The sequence below is a fragment of the Lithobates pipiens genome, unplaced genomic scaffold (assembly GCF_037356315.1).
Source record: "Lithobates pipiens isolate NorthernLeopardFrog02 unplaced genomic scaffold, aLitPip1_a1.2 Scaffold_25, whole genome shotgun sequence".
Classification (NCBI taxonomy): domain Eukaryota; kingdom Metazoa; phylum Chordata; class Amphibia; order Anura; family Ranidae; genus Lithobates; species Lithobates pipiens.
In genome coordinates this window covers 61,043,526-61,064,307 of record NW_027507787.1, presented here as the reverse complement: position 1 = coordinate 61,064,307, position 20,782 = coordinate 61,043,526, and the positions used below count along the sequence as shown (strand labels likewise).

Below are 20,782 nucleotides of genomic sequence, written 5' to 3'. Positions count from 1 at the left end.
CTGTATGTATGTGTCTGTATGCATGTGTCTGTATGTGTGTGTGCTTGTGTCTGTATGTATGTGTATGCATGTGTCTGTATGTGTGAATTTGTATGTGTGTATGTGTCTGTGTGTATGTTACTTTTAATCTGGACCCCCCCCCCCCCCCCCCACCATTCTTGTACCATCAGAACTGCTTTTGTAGGGCTTGTGTGTGATAGCAACCAGGATTGCTGCTCCTCTGAAAAGCAATCCATACACAGATCGCTTTTCAGAGGAATTTGAGAGGCTGTAAAGAGGCATTATGTAGCCTCCTCATTACCTGTTTTAAGCCTGTAAATACAGCATCACTATACCGCAACTGTGCAATCCACACAGTTGCGGGGTAGTTGAAGTGCAGGCCCATTCACCCTGGGTATACCTCCAGCTGCAGCCACTGCATGTGTATACCCCCAGCTGCTCCCTCTGCAGCTAAAGGGGGAGAAGTTGGGGGTGGTAAAAACAGCTTAACTATGGTTTTACTGCCCCTCCAACCTGACATGGTTCAATGGGCTTACCTACCCACAAAAATGCAAGGAAAGAAGTCCCCAAGCTTTTTTTTTTTTTTAAATTGCACTACACCAAAAGCACCCCACGTTGTGCAATGTGTGGGGTACCATTAAGAATTAACGATACCCCTAAAGAGCAGAGCATTCGTCTGTGTGTCAGGAACAAGCGCGAAAAAGGAAAGAGAATTCTTGCTGGGCTGTGTATTCGTTTTTGCTTGGACGGACACACTCAGACCGAATTTTAATGGTTCAAAGAATGTCAGGCAATATGGTCGGCCCACAGGCACGTTCACTTCATCAAATCTGGCCCTCTTTGAACAAAGTTTGGACACCCCTAGAGAGGCACTGGATCTGCATGGTGAAAATACAGTGTCATTTACTGTAATGGCACAGATCTACACTGATGGGCCATAACTTTCTAACCACTGACAGGTTAAGTGAATCACATTGATTATCTTGTTACCATATATAATGCGTATTGTGAGCAGTTTGACATGCACTTAAATGATCTAATCTAGCACACGTTTTTTGGTTATAATATATATTTATGTAACTACATTTTTTTTTTTATTTTTTTTTTTAGACGGTGCACTGAGATTGACTGGAGGGAAAGGACCTAGTGAAGGAAGGTTGGAAGTATTTTATAAGGGAGACTGGGGTACAGTGTGTGATGATGGATGGACTGAACTCAATGCCCAGGTGGTCTGCAGGCAGCTTGGTTACAGGTACTTATTACATGTCATCAATAATACAGCTGTAGAGGCATTAAAGCTTAGCAAATATATACCGTACTGTATAATACAGTGCATATGTGCAACAGGTATGGGTGCATGTTTGTGTGTATAATATATACTGTAAATATAAATTGTCATATGTTTGCTAAAGAATGGGGAAGAGTATAATAATATTTCTTGCACACCCAGCAATGAAATCTTTTATTCTAATATGTTATTTGCCCTGCAGTGGTCCTTCTAGCTTGGCATCAAAGTTGGAGTATGGAGCTGGAGAAGGGCTGATCCTTTTGGATGATGTGTCTTGCACAGGCAAAGAGCGCTCTCTAGTGGACTGTACGCGTAGTAGCTGGGGCCAGCACGACTGTTCCCACTCTGAGGATGTGGGCGTACAATGCTCCAATGACACCAACGACATCATTGAAATATTGCCAACAGGTAGTAATCTACTTAAATTATCAAAGAGATCAAAGTTTAATTATTTTGGATAAAATAGACTTGAAAAATCTATTTATGCAAGGGCCTCTATGTTTTGTATCTTTACTAATTCATCAAGCTCTGTACTTGTTGAATTACTACTTTCACATATCTCATTCTGACTTACATTTCTGCATTTTTGATAAATCTCACTGCAAAGCTTCCAAAAGATCAATGATCAACATGGCAAATCATAATTGCATACCATCTTGATATCACATCTATCTATCTATCTATCTATCATTCCTGTATAAATTATCTATCTATTGTCTTTATCCATCCAATAACTTTATTTCATTTCAGACCGGTAGTCAATGGATCTCTTAATATTATTAATGGTTTCAGGGCCTCCAATTCGTTTGATGGATGGGGAGAGCACCAAGGAAGGCAGAGTGGAGATATTCCTCAATGGAGATTGGGGCAGTGTGTGTGATGATGGCTGGACAGACAAGGATGCGGTGGTAGTCTGCCGGCAGCTTGGCCACAGGTGATTGGCTTGTTGTGAACCATTTAGGGTGAAAACTAGACCCTTCAGGAAATGTGATGTTGCTGTAGATTAAGGTATAGCAGAATTTTCTTTTTCAGAAATCTCACAGCCTTGCCATAGTAGTCATGAGGACAGAAAGTTAAAATGTCCCTAAAAGAGACATTGATAGTAACAAAACAACATGGACTAAAAGCTCTAACTTTTCCCTAATTAAAAAATGGTTGGATTTTAATTTTAAATGTCAGCTCTGTTTATTTTTTTAATAAGATCTCTAATACAATTACCCTATATTTAATGACATCATTTACTTGTATTTTTATTTATTTAATACTTTCCTTTCCTTATCTAGTTTAATATTATATAATTTAACAGCATGTACAATGTTATTTAGTGGTTTTATCTGACAATGACAAAAAACATAATACCAGAAGTGTATAGGCAATATATAGGGCTCTGGAAGACGCAGAATATTTTTCTTAGTTTACTGGCATTTAAAACCTAACCATCTGACATGAGTTTGCATGGGGGCATATGAAACATCTGTGCAGACACATCATTCCTCTCAATGCCAGAAAACCACAACTGTGCTGATAGATGCACAATATATACAGTATGTGTCTGCAATCTGCATTTTCTTGTAATGATAAACATAGACAAAAAATATACTATATAATATAAGAAATCAGAAAAATATACTGTGTTCTTCATAATAAACAAGAAACTAGAAATATAGGTGTAAAGGTTTGTCAGTCACCATGACGCAAGCAGTATTAAAATAACAAATATATATATTTATGATCCGTAAAAAAAAAACACACAGGCTCATCTATTTCAATGTGACCTGTGCTATCCTTGTATTTTCTTATTTCTCCCGCCAGCAGTGTCTATGTACTTTTGCTTCTTCCAATAAAAATGTAATGACAAATAAAAAAAACACACACACACAGATGTATAAAATACTATGGTGCTAATTTACTAAAGACAATTTTCCATCAGCTTAGTGAATGAGGTGAAGCTTTGCTGACTTCCATCATCCAATCATGTGCAAGAAAACATACTTTTTTTTTTTTTTGGTTTTCTTCCTCGGATGTGAGTGGGTATTCTTTGCAAAGTGTCACTAAGCTCTGGGGGAAATTCCCTTGCAAAGTGAAGCTTCCGTTGCAAAGTGAACAGGGTAATTTGCCTTTAGTAGGTCAACCGCCAAAAAAAAAAAAAGGCCGCAGATGGACTCTGGTGGCAAGAAAGCGCCCTGAGGCGATTCAGTTCGCATAGATAGCGCTATACAAGTCACTCACTCAACCCATATATTTCTTCAATTAACATGTGACCGCCATGGTGACTGACAAAACTTTACACCAACATTTCTACATCTAGTTTCTTATTGTACAGCCCCCTTTAAACTTACCAAAGCTATTTACTGTCATACTTCTGTCATGCATAATGGTTGTTGGCATATGATGTTCCCTAAGTCTTTTTATTTTGTGTAAAGAAAATATACCGTGCTGAGGTCCAAAGTAAAAACGACAGCAGCCAGCACAGCAAAGGAGAAATTTGTGTTTTAGAAAAATGGAAAAGTATATGCAGCGCTAATCAGGTTAAGAATAAATGTATTGCTACAAAATAACTTGAATAATAAATCCAGTGTAAACCAAATAGTGTACAATCAATGTATCTTATATAATCCGTGTGTCCGTGTTAGATGTTGAATACAAACATATATAGACAATATCATAAATGATATATATCCTCATATTATCACACACTTATGTGAGCATAGGTTTAAAAAATGATAGCCTTCATCCATCATATATTATGTGAAAATGGAAAAAAATAAATAAATAAAAGCAATAGTGCAAAAAATTCCATCTGAAATGGGAAAAAACAAATATTTAGTTAAGCTTATGCCTAGTGGGTCCACACAGGTGGGAGGTGTATATACCCCAATAGGGATGTAATCTTCACACCACTTCCTCCTTGCTATTGTAAGGAATGATCAGCTTCCACCATATAATACAAGGCGACTGTATAGAACTTACAACATCAAAGTGAAGGTGGGCACCGTCTTCTCTATACCACTCAATCAGTGTATCCAAAAAGAGATATAATAGCTCCGCTTAGTGTAAAACCTTAAGATGAAAACATTTATTTAAAAAATTCATAACACTCACATTTCCATGGATAAAAAAGTGCTTATAAAATAAAAATAGTTGTACAGCTTGTAGAACGCAATGGCATCAACCAGCCTCGAACCAACGCGTTTCATCTTACACAGACCTCATTTGGGGTATGAGGCTGTCATGGTCCTTGCTTTTTTTTAAAAAGAATATGACCCCCAAAATAGGTTGGTGCGCTGTTTTGGGGGTCATATTCTTTATAAAAGTTTTTGGGACTGCTATATTGAATATTTGTTTTTTCACATTTGAGCTGGACTTTTTTGCACTATTGTTTTTTTTTATTTTTTTCATTTTCACATAATATATTATGGATGAAGGCTATCCTTTTTCAAACCTATGATCACGTAAGGTTGTAATAATTTGAGGATATATATCGTTTATGATATTGTCTATATATGTTTGTATTCAACATGTAACATGGACACGCGGATTATATAAGATACATTGCTTGTACACCGTTTGGTTTACACTGGACCTATTATTCAAGTTACTTTGTAGCAATACATTTATTCTTAACCTGATTAGCGCTGCACATACTTTTCTACTCCTTTTGTTTTGTACATGTCCATAAAATGGTATGACTTGGCTAAAGGGTTGTAAACCCCATCCAACTCTAGTTCATGTACTATTGGCTAATCTACAGCAAAAATAACAGGATTTGAGCTTGGCAAGTGACAAGAGTGTAATGTAAAAAAAATGACATAAAATGCCTATAAACAGTAATTCACACATCTCGGTTAACCCATAGCATTACACTGAGAGTGCATTTACAATTTGCCTACATCGCCTCTTTATGTGGAATATCTGAAGCTCGCTATAGGACAGGACCGCTTGTTGGATTGCTCCCTGCTGTGGAGTCGCCTCTATAATTGGAAGCCACAGATGGTGTATGTTTGTTTTAGTACACTGTGGGGTTGATTTACTAAAACTGGTGCATCTCTGCATATAAACCAATCAGCTTCCAGGTTTTTTGTCAAAGCATAATTGAACAAGCTGAAGTTAGAATTTGGCTACCACGCACAGCTAGTAAATCAACCCCAGTGGTATTGTTGCATCATGTGGTAGACAGAGCAACTGATGTACAATGTAGTCAATGACACAGTTGTTTCAAGGACAAAAGGAGCTAAAATATATATATATATATATATATATATATATATATATATATATATATATATATATATATATATATCTTTTTTTTATTTAGGGGTCCTGCCAAAGCCAGGACAATGGCTTACTTTGGGGAAGGACAAGGTCCTATTCACCTGGATAATGTAGACTGCAATGGCACAGAGAACACCCTGGCAGAATGCAGGAAGCAGGACAGTGGGATCCACAACTGTTGGCACAGCGAGGATGCTGGCGTTATATGCGATTATGCAGAGAAGAAAAGCATTGGACTGAAAGGTATAGAATTTGTCATTATATTACTGAGATCCATAGGACAAGTGCCATACATTCTGTGGTTAATGTCTGCAACTAGCTCAAATTCCTAGAACTGATCTGTATTAAAGCGGAGTTCCAGGCTTTTTATGTTTATTAAAAGTCAGCAGCTACAAAAAGCGTAGCTGCTGACTTTTAATAAACAGACACTTACCTGTTCCACGGTCCAGCGATGCGGCCGAAAGGGGCTTTGCTCCTCTCCCCCCTCCTCTCTGCCGACACCTCCATTGCCACTCTGGGCACCCGGGCACCCGCGGCACATGCGTGAGTCGTGCTGCGCTCCCAAAATGGACATGCGATCTCCTGGGACCTGTCACGTATCCCAGGAGATCGCCTAGAGGGAGGGGCCGCCTAAGGCGAAAGGAGGAGATGCCTTGGCGGTCCCTGGGTGGAAGGAGGAAGTTGGACAGGAAGCCCCCTCCTAACAAAGCCCCCACTTCCCCCCAAAAAAATGACATGCAAAATGTGGCATGTAAGGGGGCAAGGAGTGCTTAAAGCGGAAGTTCCACTTTTGGGTGGAACTCCGCTTTAAGTGAAGACTAGAAAACTCAATCCCTGAAATTCATAAAGACTGACGCAGAGAGATTTTGGTAAAGTGTCTCTCGTGCATTGTAAAAAAGTGAGTACATCCCTCACATTTTTGTAAATATTTTATTCTTTTCATGTGACAACACTGAAGAAATTACACTTTGCTACAATGTAAAGTAGTGAGTGTACAGCTTGTATAACATCCCGACTGACTCTGGAACCGTGGCAGGATGGTCGCCCCAGAGTGTAACAGCAGCCCCTCTTGTCCTGTCTGTACTTCCTCGTGGTGGACTGACCTTTCTCCCAGGCAGCCTCTGCTGTGTCAATCCCCTGGGCTTTGTAGTTCTCTGTCCCATACAAGGCTATGGGGCCATACTGGTTGGGAAATACATGTAGGGATCAGCGGAGCAGCTCGAAGGGATCCGCCCCATGTAAAAGGGGAAGAAAAAGGAACTTGACCACAAGAACTAAGGTACATGAGACCTGTGCCCATCAATGCAGCCTGGTCAGTGCCCATCAGCGCAGTCTCACCAGTGCCCATCAGCGCAGTCTCACCAGTGCCCATCAGCGCAGTCTCACCAGTGCCCATCAGCACAGTCTCACCAGTGCCCATCAGCACAGTCTCACCAGTGCCCATCAGCGCAGCCTCGCTATTGCTCATCAATGCAGCCTCATCAGTGATCATCTGCTCAGCCTCACCAATGCCGATCAATGCAGCCTCACCAGTGCCCATCAATTCAGCTTCATTAGTGCCCATCAGTGCAACCTTACCTGTGCCCATCAATGCAGCCTGGACAGTGCCCATCAATGCAGCCTCATCAATGCCCATCGGCACAGCCTTGCCAGTGCACATCGACGCAGCCTTGCCAGTGCCCATCAGCTCAGCCTCACAAATACCCATCAATGCAGCCTCACTAGTGTCCATCAATGCAGCCTGATCGGTACCCATCAATATAGCCTTATCTGTGCTTATCAGCACAACCTTTGCCAGTGTCCATCAGTGCAGCCTTGCCAGTGCCCATCAGTGCAGCCTTCCCAATGCCCATCAGCACAACCTTGCCAGTGCCCATCAGTGCAGCCTCTGCCAGTGCCCATCAGCACAACCTCGCCAGTGCCCACCAGCACAGCCTCGCCAGTGCCCATCAGTGCAGCCTTGTCGGTGCCCATCAGCTCAGCTTCTCCAATGGTCATCAGATGCAGCCTCGCCAGTGCCCATCAGCGCTGCCTTGCCACTATCCCATGAGTACCCCCGCCTTGCCAGTGCCCATCAATGCCGCCTTGCCAGTGTCCATCAGCTCAGCCTTACTAATGCCCATCAATACATCCTCACCAGTGCCCATCAGTGCAGCCTCACCAGTGCCCATCAGCGCAGCCTTGCCAGTGCCCATCAGCTCAGCCTCACCAGTGCCCACCAGCTCAGCCTTGCCAGTGCATGCCATGGAGAGAGGAGAGCCGCTGCCTGCCAGTTTACACAGCGGGGATCTTCCACTTCCCGCTGTTTGGGTGATATTTGGAGACATATTTGGAGATGTAGCTTGGGCCAGAGTTGTGAATGGCTTTGTAAGATGTTGTTAGTATTTTGAATATAATTCGCTGGGCAATCGGAAGCCAGTGTAGAGATTGGTGGAGAGGGGTGGCAGACACTGAGCGGCAGACACTGAGCGGCTGGTAAGGTAGAAAAGTCTGGCAGCAGCATTCATGATAGGCTAAAAAGGTGATAGCCTATGGAGAGGTAGGCCTATGAGAAGGAAGTTTCAATAGTCAAGGCAAGAGATAACAAGAAAGTGAATGAGTAGCTCTGTAGTTTCAGTAGTTAAAAAGGGGTGAATTTTACCCACATTCTGGTTCCACTGGATCGATTTCCATTTCGTGCAGGAATACTGATGTCATGTCATGGCATAATCTGAAATTATTACTGGGACTTGATCAGATATCCATACCCAGATAGCAAGGATAACTTTCCACAAATTTGTGGCAGTGTTGAATTGTAAGTGTGTTAACTTACTGCACATTTTCACTGGCAAGTTGAACACTTGCAGAGCACTTGAAGTACAAATTCTAGTTGACACTTTTCTAATTTGTAGCAAATTTGCATGGTAAGTCTATAGCAAGAGCAAAGTTGCAGTGGTGAGTCTACAGTAAGAGCTCTGCAAGTCTATAGCATGAAAAATCAGCCACACTGACCCCTGTAGTGGGATGGCTATTGCATAACATAACTGAACCAGAACTTTCAGCAGACTTGCAGAATGTTTGCAAAGAAAGTCACTCTGGAGTCATGCAATGCAGACTTGCTGCAATTGTGCAACAAACTAGTAAAGCCTGGTAAGTCTAGCAATAGCTTAGCAAGTCATTTTCAAATTTGCAGCACAATTGCTTGCTATCTGGATAGGAATTTTTGATCTATAATGCATATTAGCTGATTGGCCCTGAGGTGAGGGAGGATGAGAGAGCATTCTACCTCATGCCCTGTGGACAACACAGTCTCATTTAGCTTGGAGAAGGTAGGGGGAAGAAGGAGGGAGGAGCAGGGGAGTGCCTTGCCATACTAGACTATGGGGCTGCGTGTTTATTGATGCAAACAATGTAGGAAGACACAACTCTAGTACCTGCATCAGTGGCGGCCCATAATGTGGGGTGCCGGGTGCAAGGATTCCATGTTTTTTTTTTTTGAAGCACGTGATTTTTTGAAGCACGTGATTAGAGAAAGAGGTGACCGACTGACCCATCTGGGGGAGGTGGCTGTGTGTTCATAGTCATTCATTTTTCATTTGTGTGTTCATTGCCGCTCCCCAAAAAAATATATCACCAGCTGCCACTGACCTTCATTAAATGTGACTCTATAGTACACTGCAAGAGAACCTGGAACCTGGAGTAGCGGTCATGGCACCAGCTTATACTTTATTTTAAACAGTGAAGTCCCAATAACATAACTTATCAAAATGTAACATCATCTAAAAAAATGTGTACAAGTTCTACCTAGACAGAGTTGGAATATTTTACTTTGTATTAACATGCTATACTGTATGTATATATATATACAGTATATCGATAAAATAATTTTTTTATTTCTTTTCTTGATATAGCACAATTGTATTATTATTATTTTAATTTTTTTGATATTGCACTATTATAAGTCTCACGTTATTATCAATTAGATGCAGAATCTGCCCTGTGTGGTATTAGTCTGGTGACTCGACGAAAGAAGAGAATTGTTGGTGGAACCAAATCAGTCAGGTATGTATGAAAGTAATGTACCTGATTATATTATTTGTTAAAGGATAAGGAAATACCACTCTCTGACTCCTCTTGACATCCCTGTCTACTGCCAAAGCGTCTGTGTATAAAATCAGTACATGTTAATGTTAAATTACTTCTGCCCGGCACACAGTTTGTTCGGGATTAGCACCAAACATGGTAAAATGTGAGGAGACAGTAAGATGCTGGCAAAATGAAGATGTGCCAATGGAGTATCATTTTAATTGAAAACATAACACTTCTCAACATATTTGTATTACAGTATAATATATAAAGGGTTCTTTTATTGCCCAAAAGAATGATAAATTTAGCTTTGGACATTGCACAGTTGTTTTCAGTTGTCTTGACGTGATGTGTACTGTATGTCTTCTCTCCTTTTATGGACTGGATTCTAGCAGCTCAGAAGCAAAAAATTCAAGTGTACCAACAGACTTAAAGCAACAGTTTCCTTTGCCAATGTTTACAGGAACCTCTGCCAAGTATAAGCTTATAATTACATTTCTGGTGCATAATCAGTCCTGTCTCCAATGTTACTCTCCCTATTGAGCATCACTATCTTGCCTTTTACCCAGCACAGAGTAGGTGAAGCCAGGCTGCTCTTCCTCTGGTAGCCATATATTACTGTTCTTTGCATATGTCAGTGGCCACCGGAAGTGGTTAAAGATGGAGATGACGGCACAGCTATTGACTTATGACATAGTAAAGTCAACATATGCATACTGTTAACACTCTAATGCCCTGTACATGCTATAGGATTTTCCCACAACAAAATCCATGTTTTTTTTCCGACGGATGTTGGCTCAAACTTGTCTTGCACAGTGGCGTAGCGTGGGTTGTCAGCACCCGGGGCAATGCAAGTAATTTGCGCCCCCTGACCTGTGGACTTTTAGCAGTTCCTTCCAATACAATAGTACTGACCTACCTGATTCCTATACTGACCACTACGCTAACCTACTATACTATACTGTCCACTACACTAACCACTATACTGTGCTGACCACTATACTACACACTACACTGACCACTGTACACTATATTGTCCATTATACTATACTGTCCACTACACTACAGTACACTACACTGACCACTATACTGCACACTACACTACAGTACACTACACTGACCACTATACTGCACACTACACTAAACTGACCACTATACTATCCACTACGCTGACCACGATACTGTCCTGCCTATGGTAACACTCTCTCTCTCTCTCTCTCTCTGCCTCTGTCTCTCACTCTCTACCTCTGTCTCTCTCTCTGCCCCTCTCTCTCTCTGCCCCTCTCTCTCTCTGCGTCTCTCTCTCTGTGTCTCTCTTTCTGCCCCTCTCTCTGTCTCTCTCTCTGTCTCTCTCTCTGTCTCTCTCTCTGCCCCTCTCTCTGCCCCTCTCTCTCTCTGCCCCTCTCTCTCTGCCCCTCTCTCTCTGTGCCTCTCTCTCTCTCTCTGTCTCTCTTTCTGCCCCTCTCTCTCTGTCTCTCTCTCTGCCCCTCTCTCTCTGTCTCTCTCTCTCTGTCCCTCTCTCTCTCTGTCTCTCTCTCTCTGTCCCTCTCTCTCTCTGTCTCTCTCTCTCTCTGCCCCCCCTCTCTCTCTCTCTCTCTCTCTCTCTCTGTCTCTCTCTCTTTCTCTGCCCCTCTCTCTTTCTCTGCCCCTCTCTCTCTCTGCCCCTCTCTCTGCCCCTCTCTCTGCCCCTCTCTCTCTGCCCCTCTCTCTCTATGTCTGTCTCTCTCTCTCTATGTCTGTCTCTCTCTCTCTATGTCTGTCTCTCTCTCTCTATGTCTCTCTCTCTCTCTGCCCCTCTCTCTCTCTCTCTCTCTGTCTCTGTCTCTCTCTCTTGCTCTCTTCTATCGCTCTCTGCCACTCTCTGCCTCTCCCCCGTTCCGTGTTCATGTTCCTCCTCACCTGTTTGTTCTGCATGGGTCTGAAGGAGGGGGAGGAGGAGGAGAAGACGGCGGCAGTTTTTCATTATTGTTCTGGCCGCCATTTACAGTGTCCGGCACACTGTGATTGGGCGTATGGGGGTCACGTGCAGAGGTGGGACTTCAGCCCCACGCCGCACATGACACCCATACCTCCAATCACAGGGCGCTGGACACTGTACATGGCGGCCTGAGCGTCGGGGACACAGGAAATTAAATTTAGGAGGAGGCAGCCAGTAGTGACACTACTGGCATGAAATTACACCCCCCTAAATGTCGCGCCCAGAGCCACGGCACCCTCGCACCCCCCACGCTATGCCACTGGTCTTGCATACACACGGTCACACAAAGTTGGTCGGAAATTCCGAACGTCAAGAACGTGGTGGCGTACAACACATACGATGAGCGGAGAAAAATTAAGTTCAATAGCCAGTGCTGCTCTTCTGCTTGATTCCGAGCATGCGTGGAACTTTGTGCGTCGGAATTGTGTACACATGATCGGAATTTCCGACAACAGATTTTGTTCACGGAAAATTTGAGAACCAGCTCTCAAATTTTGTGTTACGGAAATTCCGATGGAAAATGTCCGATGGAGCCTACACACGGTTGGAATTTACGACAACAAGCTATCAAACATTTTCCATCGGAAAATCCTATCGTGTGTACGGGGAATTACTGTTGTGAGTTGCCACTCTGTTGTTTAATAAAGCCAGTAATTTTATGCTACACTTAGAAGGCGCTGCCTCTCTCTCTTCTCATTTGTAACAAACGTTTAACATACGGTATTTGGATGCTGTTAATTTTCCAAAAAAAAAACAGTTGACAGGTTTTAGGATGTAGTATATTGGGTAAACCTAGGACCATGGAAGGAGTCAACTTCTGACCAGAATGTTTGGACTATAGGACAAGACCAAAAGCAATGCATGAGGTCAGCAGAGCCCCCACAGCCCCTAAAATAATCAGCTGTTGGCATAAGCCCATCTTATACAACCGAACAGGTGTGAGATGACTATGATTAAATATATTCAATTGGATTATTCTATCCCTAGAAGAGATCACAGAGTTTTTATAAGCAGTACCAAACTCAGACCAGTCAGAATCAGTAAGCTGTATATCTAGAGAGGACCAGCAGGCTTGGGCAGTAGCGAATCTGGGGTTAGAGTCTGCCATCAGAGTGGAGTAATATTCAAAGATCAACTTAATGGAATTGTTTTAGTATTAATATTTGCCTCCATTAATGTTTTAGTGGGTTAGGTGCGTGAGTATAGCGCACCCCTGCTGTTGTTTCTCTATTAGTATTAATATAACTTACAATAAAAAGGGCAGGAGAGTCATTTGATATTTTTGTTGTGATTTCTTCCTATAGGGGGGTTTGGCCATGGCAAGCTTCTCTTAGACTTAAAGGATTTCACACAGAAACTCGTTTACTATGTGGAGCAACACTGATCAGCAGTTGCTGGGCCTTAACAGCTGCTCACTGCTTTAAAAGGTTAGTAGAAAGCAGGAGACCCACAGATGCAACACAAAATATACCATCAACCTCGGCACTCCAGCTGTGGTGAAACTACAAATCCCATCATGCCTCTGCCTCTAGGAGTCATGCCTGTGATTGTCAGGGTCATACAATGTCTCATGGCACTTGTAGTTTCAAAACAGCTGGAGGGCCGAGGTTGCCTACCCCGAATCTAATACAAAGGCAAGTACTTCTGATACAAAATCCTCTGATGTTTCTCTGATTTAAGAACAGCCTGCATTTGTTTCACACAGTTCAAAAGCAAAAGGATACTCTTCCAAATGGGAACTTTATGAGTGGCCCATATTGAAATGTTAAACAACAGGATTACCAGTTATCTTAAATAACTTCTAAATTACTTGACATGTCCTCTAGCACTCAACCACAGGAAAACCACAAGTGCCTGCCGAGAAACCACCATTAGATTTTTGGTTTTGTTCTTCAAGGTTCCCCATCTATGAATAGTTTTAGAATTGGCCTCCAAACACACCTGTCCAGCCTCATTTAGGTCTGTGGATAAATTCACTCCTCCATAGCTGAAAAATTAGCACAGTTGTACAAGGGCTTGAGGGCCCAAATGAAAAAGCATTATGCATATTTTATGTTGTGTTTTAAAGCTGTGTATTCGCTTGCTGAGTGTTTTCCCTAAAAATCTGAAGTCTTGTACACTAAAATATGTGAAATATGTAAATACGCTTTAATAAATATGAATTTATCCATCCCTTTCTTTTTTTAATTTTGCTAGTCTTTTTCACTTTCCATGGTTTATGGAGTGCAGATCTAATGTGTATTAGCAACCTCTCCATACGTAGTACAGCAATGAGGCCCCAATGTGGAATGTAAAGGATATTATGATGCACAGTACTACGGAATACCTCACAGCACCTCCTGAAGGACACATTTTTGGCAAATGCTACAACCATTAGATGGCCAGTCTAGGTCCCATTATGGTAGCCTTGTGTTTAAAGGAATCAAAGGTTAATTTTGTAATTAGTAGATGGCGTTTAGTCGTTTATTGGATGAAAAGTTAGAAGATGATCACAGAGCTTACTGCATTTGACTGTTGCGGGTCGTAATAATAATACCAAAGTACTTGATTAAAATGGTTTAATACAGTATATACAGTGCCTTGAAAAAGTATTCATACCCCTTAACATTTTCCACATTTTGTCATGTTACAACCAAAAAAGTAAATGTATTTTATTGGAATTTTATGTGATAGACCAACACAAAGTGGCACGTAATTGTTAAGTGGAAGGAAAATGATAAATGCCTTTCACAATTTTTTTTTTACAAATAAATATTTGAAAAGTGTGGTGTGCATTTGTATTCAGCCCCCTTTACTCTGATACCCCTAACTAAAACCTAGTGGATGTCAGGTCACCAGGCCAGGTGACAGATGCACCCCGTTAGGGTCAGGAGTGCACCTCTGAGGTGGTGGACCTTACAGCTGACTGCTGTGGATGGTTCAAAGGCAGGTACTCTGGAGCACCAACATGGATCGCATGGGAGCTAGAGCATGAAATTTCCCAGGGTGCGGAATCTAAGAGCCACCTGGTGTTCACCAGGGCCCCTGATGGTGGGGATGGACTTTGCTGCAGTCTGGCTCCAGGTCGCAGCCCCCAGGGTCCCACAGCTCACACTCACGGTAGACTACTAGAGGATAGAAAGGAAGCAGCAGACCGGGACAACAAGGATGGTCAGGAGATAAGCCAAAAGGTTAGGGCAACAAACAGATAGGGATAGTCACAGAATGCACCAGGTCAGGATATGAAGCAGATGAGAACAGTAAAGAACAAGTCAAGGTCGGTGTATATATTATATCTTGTGGAGGATCTGACTATAGTGTCTATAATGGGTATCTAGATCACAAGATACCCGTTATAGACAAGCAGATACTTCCCTTGTTCGATAAAACACCCTCAGCTTACTGATTGGGCAGTGAAGGAGCAGAAATAATCTGATAAGCAAGTTCAGTGTGTTAGACTGACAGCATAGTGCCCTGTAGCACTGTCGTACTGTCTGATTGGCTCTATCCTGGCACATTCTTTTCTGAAAATCAGGTGTGCATTGCAGGGGATTACAGGAAGGACAAATTTAAAGTTGAACTCCAGGAATCTTGAAAGTTTTCCCTTGCAGAAGGGTTGGGCCTCCCCAATGCTCCAGTGGCCTAAGGTCAATATGTCATCAACATAGATGTAGAGCACCAGGATATAGTTTACTACTCTTCCCTCCACTAAACCAGCAGTTAACATTTGCTGTGAAGGCTCAAAATTATCAGATTTCCCGGAGTTGGGCATTAACTTAAGTACTAATACTAATTGCATATAATGATATCTAATGAATATTTAACTGCATCTTTTGATGTGTTATGTCTATCTGGAGTTCATTTTAAATCAATTAAAATGTAACATTTTTATTTAAAGAACAGCACAAGCCAGAAAACTGGATACATTTGTAAATATGCTCTATTAACACACATTTTAAGAGACACGGTTACTTTGCCCATTCAGGACTATCTGTCAATACCTTCTGATAGCCCACCCCCAGCAATATATACTGACGAAAAAGGCAACCTCTAGGCCTAGAGTAATTACATCATCCACCCAAGTAAGCTCTGATACCATCGGAAACCAGAGTGTACTCAAGGTGGACTCTTGCATCAGGAAAATGGGAACGAGGTGACTTGATGTACGGGAGCTTAAGATCATAGAACACTTTCTGACTAGCTATGTTTATCAGACACACAGTCAATGAAGGTATATGTGTATTCTGTTATGGGTTTCATGATTTCTTTGTTAATCCCTCAGGTTTGGAGAGAAGCCACAGAGATATTCTCTCAGAGTAGGCGATTACCATACTGGTGTCGAGGATGACTTTGAAAGAGAACTGCCTGTACAGAGGATTGCTGTACACAAGAAATATCATTCTGGCAGCAATGACAATGATATTGCATTGGTGAGAGTGCAGGGAAAGGAACACCAATGTCTGGCCTTCAGTGAACATGTGCTGCCCATCTGTCTGCCAGAGAGGAAGGAGAAGGCAGCTTATCAGAAGACATGCTTTATCTCTGGATGGGGGGACACAGGTAAATGTGTCTTAATGTCAAAGCAAAACTTCAATTAACCACTTCAGCCCCGGAAGGATTTACCCCCTTCCTGACCAGAGCGTCTTTTGCGATTCTGCACTCCCAAACAAAATTGGCGTCCTTTTTTCCCACAAGTATTTGATCACATCTGCGTTTTTTATTTTTTGTGCTATAAACAAAAAAAGAGCGAAAATTTGGAAAAAAATTCATTATTTTTTACTTTTTGCTATAATAAATATCCCCCAAAAATATATATACATTTTTTTTCTTTCAGTTTAGGCTGATACGTATTCTTCTACATATTTTTGGTAAAAAAAAAACACAATAAGCATTTATTGATTGCTTTGCACAGAAGTTATAGTGTCTACAAAATAGGGGATAGTTTTATGGCATTTTTATAAAAATTTTTTTTTACTAATAATGGCGGAGATCAGCGATTTTTATCGTGACTGCGACATTATGGCAGACACATTGGACAATTTTGACGCATTTTTGAGACCATTGGCATTAATACAGCGATCGATACTATAAAATTGCATTTATTACTGTAAAAATGTCACTGGCAGTGAAGAGGTTAACCACTAGGTGGCAGTGTAGGGGTTAAGTGTTCCTAGGGGTGTGTTTCTAACTGTATGGGGGCGTGGCTGTGTGTGACACCACACTGATCGCTGCTCCCAATGACAGGGAGCAGACGAGCAGTTTGCTGTTACTAGGAAGAACGGGGAGATGCTGTTTACATTGGCATCCCCCCATTCTTGATCTCCGTGACACAATTGTGGGTATCCCCGCAGCGATCAAGTCCGCGGGACCAGCGACCATAGTCAAGAGCCCTTGGCAGGCGTGCGTGCGCGGAGGGAAATTCAAAGTAATGTACGGGTACATTAATTTGCCCAGCCATGCCATTCTGCCAACGTATATGTGCAGGAGCCAGTCAGGAACCGGTTAAGCAACTGAACACACAGGTGAAATACATAAACTGATTTATCTGCTATTATATTTTTAGTCTTAAGCCAAGTACACACGATCGGAATCCTGATCCGCTCGTGTGGCTATCCTGATCACATCATGGCCGTGTCCAATCACAGCCGTCATGTGATGTAAACAGAGAGTTGGTTGCTAGGCGCTCGGCTCTCCTTGCCTCACACAGAAGTTGTTGGTGAGGAGAGGAGAGCGGATCACTGCAGTTGGCTGGTGATTAGTGAGCATGAGCTGTTTTTTTACAGCTTTTTAAACACTGATCACTAGTGTAAAACACACATGTAAAACATGTACACATTGTAAAACACACATGTCCCCAAAACATGTGCCCACACACATGTTCCCACATAGTAAAATCACCTGCCCCCACAGATTTAACAGTAAAATCACATGTCCCAATGATTATCTGCACACGTATGTCCGTGATCACCTGCGCACATCTGTACATGATCATCTGCGTACATATGTCCGTGATCACACAAACCAATTATTATACAGTTAACAGAATTTTTTTTACCAAAGACATGTAGCAGAATACATTTTGGCTTAAATTTTTCACAACATTTTATTTTATTGGATGTCTTTTAAAATAGAAAGAAGAAAATAATATAGTTTTTTTTCCACATTTCCGCTCTTTTTTCGCTCATATCGCAAAAGAAACGAAAAACATACAAACAACGGAGTCGTGAATAAATACCACCAAAAAAAAGCTCTATTTGTGCGAACAAAATTATAAAAATTTAATTTGGGTACAGCGTAGCATGACTGCGCAATTGCCATTGAAAATGCGAGAGCACTGAAAGCTGAAAATTGGTCTGGGAAGGAAGGAGGTGAAAGTGCCCAGTATTGATGTGGGTAAAGGGTAAACGGATATTGCAGTTTTTGATTGATGCTAGTGAGTCCTTCCATTTGATACCATTTGATTTAGTTTATGACACTATCGGTAAGATATCTGCACTTATGTTTCTTGATCTGAATACCTACTGTAGCCTCTATGTTATGATGTTATGTTCTGTAGAATACAGTGGGAGTAGTTGCAACACAAAAAGGTTAGACGGGGGCACTCAAAATCTTCCAGAAGGATAGCCTGGACAGTCAGAAATTTTGGCAGGGAGTATCCAAAAAATAAATAAACTCAGGACTGACTCAACCTTTAATTCTAGATAAACTTTCCCATTCGCATTTCATTTTGCATTTCACAGATGTTGCCTAAATAACTTTGTTGTTTTATATCTTTTCAGCCTAACCAGATTTGTAATTTTCTTACCACAGGAACAGCCTACTCCAAGACGCTTCTTCAAGGTGCCATTCCAATACTTCCCAAGGAGTCCTGTGTTTTACGCTACAAGGGAAAATTTACAAATCGTATGATCTGTGCTGGAGATCTATCCGAAGACAATCGAGTAGACAGCTGCCAGGGGGACAGTGGAGGCCCACTCATGTGCCAAAACTCAAATGGTCATTGGGTCATTGTAGGGATAACATCCTGGGGTTATGGGTGTGGACGAAAGGGCTATCCTGGGGTGTACACAAAGGTAAGCAGGTTCACTCCCTGGATCAGAAGGGTTACAAAACTGAAATGAATAAAGGACACTTTTTATTTATTGTGATCAGTGCAATCCATGTTAGATACTCAGAAATTCATCATGAGTCTCATCATACAGCAATACTTGTCCGCAACATGCCTTAAATTTCATTTGTGGGTCTTTACTATGTAAAAAGACAAAGCTGTGAAATGTCTTCCATGTTGTGCCTATGTTGTAAGAATGTATGACTTCTGTTTTTGCTTTATGATCGAACAAATTAGTACATGAACTGTTCAGTAAACAGACAAACACTATTCTAGGGTCTTTCAGGTCAGTGGACATTTCATGTGCCACAAAAAGCAGGCGGTGCCAGAGCATTGTCTTTAGCTGTTTGATGTACTAGGTGGAACACTTTTTTTTTTTTTAAGTTATAAATGTGAACAAACCTAAGATTTTACCTCTGCCCTAACATTTAGCTATGCTTAAAGTGATTGTAAAGGGAACAAATTGTTTTTAAAGAAACACGTCATATTTACCTGCTCTGCGCAATGGTTTTGCACAAAGCAGCCTCAATCCTCATCGTCCCCCATTGGCACTCTTGGCTCCTCCCCCCTGCTTAGTGTCTCAATAGTGGGCCGCTTGCTATTGGGGGAACTCATGTTGGCTCTATCCTGAGCTGCACTGTTTGTGTCCATTGACACACATAGAGTGGCTTGGCCATGCCCCCTACTTATTGTCTCCTGCTCCTGCCTCTGAACCAGTGGGGAGAGAGCAGTCATGCAGCTCTCGGGCACAGTGCTGGATTGAGATCAGACTCAGGTAAGTATAAGGGGGCCGGGGGGGTTGGTCATTTACCCTAATGCATTGAATGAAAAAAAGATTCTGCCTTTAGAACCACTTTAACCCAAACATGTTACAAGCTCTACGACTACTTAGGATTGTCATATGGCTTTCTGAAATAAAAAAGTAAACAAGCTATATGTACATCCGTCAAGTTTACTCTTTATATGTTAAAAATTGATATGGCTCCCAATTAGTTAATGCCACGTGTCCAGGCAGTATTTATTACAACCCTGAACAGGGCATTAGTACATGAACGTAAATTTATACATATTTTTTATTTTACAGATTAGGAATGCAGTCCAATTACTGTGTTCAAAATACTTTAGATTGGTTTTTGTTTTCTCTGATTATGAATTTATATGCTTTACTCACTCCCTTTCCCCAAGATCACCTTTAGCCCAAGTTGAAATACTGAGCCCTTATCCTAAGAGTACAGTTTGTCTCAGTACTACCTTCTGATAAACAATGTAGCTTGTCACTGGTACAGAGCTTGTGTAACATTTGAACAAGGCCGTGTAATGTTTTTGCATTGTAATTTAAAGTGTTACTAAACCCAGGACCCTGCATTCACTATATCTGGTCTCTCACAGTGCACCGAACACAGAAATGCAATTTATGTAGATATAAACTGCTAAATACTGTCACGTACCTAGTTGGTGAGCCTGACCTGCAGAGGAAGGCCTCTTGTACAGCTCTGGCTTGAGGGCCACTGATGGTAAGACAGTAACCACTAGAGCATGGTGAGGTAAAAGGGCCTATGATCAGTCCAGTGGTCTGCGCTGGTAGTAGACAATTATTCATGGAAGGGAAACCAGGAGCACCTGACAACAGGCAGATGAGGCAGCGGGCAGATGTAACAGCAGGACGGCTGGATGCAGGCAGACTGGTTCAGGGCTTGGCTGGGGACAGACTGTGGATCCACAGCAGGAGGCAGGAGCCTGAAGATGACGAGCTGTGGCGGGCTGGAAGAGGTGGAAGCAGGGTCAGACGAGCCGAGTCAGTAACGGGCGTGCAGATCAGGCATAGATGGCAGACGGAATAATAGTCAGGTCACAAGCAATATCAGTGACTTAGGAACGATCAAACAGGAGCAGCAGGCAGAAGCAGAATTCAGGGTCAGGGCAGGTAGCAGACAGGAATAGTCAGGAACAAGCTGGGGCAAGATCAGAGGTCAAACACAGGAATCAGGAACACACACAAAATGCTGTAGACCAAACAGAAATTAGCCAGTGCAGAAGTTCTGTTTAACCACTTGACCACTGGGCACTTAAACCCCCTTCCTAACGAGACCAA

The 20,782-nt window shown here is 42.1% G+C and overlaps 1 protein-coding gene across 1 annotated transcript in view; it reads left to right on the top strand.

Moving 5' to 3' along the window:
* The window catches only part of LOC143930304 (neurotrypsin-like), a 67,754-nt gene that overhangs the window by 44,953 nt on the left and 2,019 nt on the right, over nucleotides 1–20,782 (top strand). The window contains exons 8-15 of the mRNA XM_077454539.1: nucleotides 1,111–1,252; nucleotides 1,491–1,696; nucleotides 2,081–2,222; nucleotides 5,604–5,803; nucleotides 9,523–9,601; nucleotides 12,908–13,030; nucleotides 15,865–16,142; nucleotides 18,393–18,655. Coding sequence (XP_077310665.1) covers nucleotides 1,111–1,252; nucleotides 1,491–1,696; nucleotides 2,081–2,222; nucleotides 5,604–5,803; nucleotides 9,523–9,601; nucleotides 12,908–13,030; nucleotides 15,865–16,142; nucleotides 18,393–18,655 — 1,433 coding nt within the window. The remainder of the gene's footprint in view (nucleotides 1–1,110; nucleotides 1,253–1,490; nucleotides 1,697–2,080; nucleotides 2,223–5,603; nucleotides 5,804–9,522; nucleotides 9,602–12,907; nucleotides 13,031–15,864; nucleotides 16,143–18,392; nucleotides 18,656–20,782) is intronic.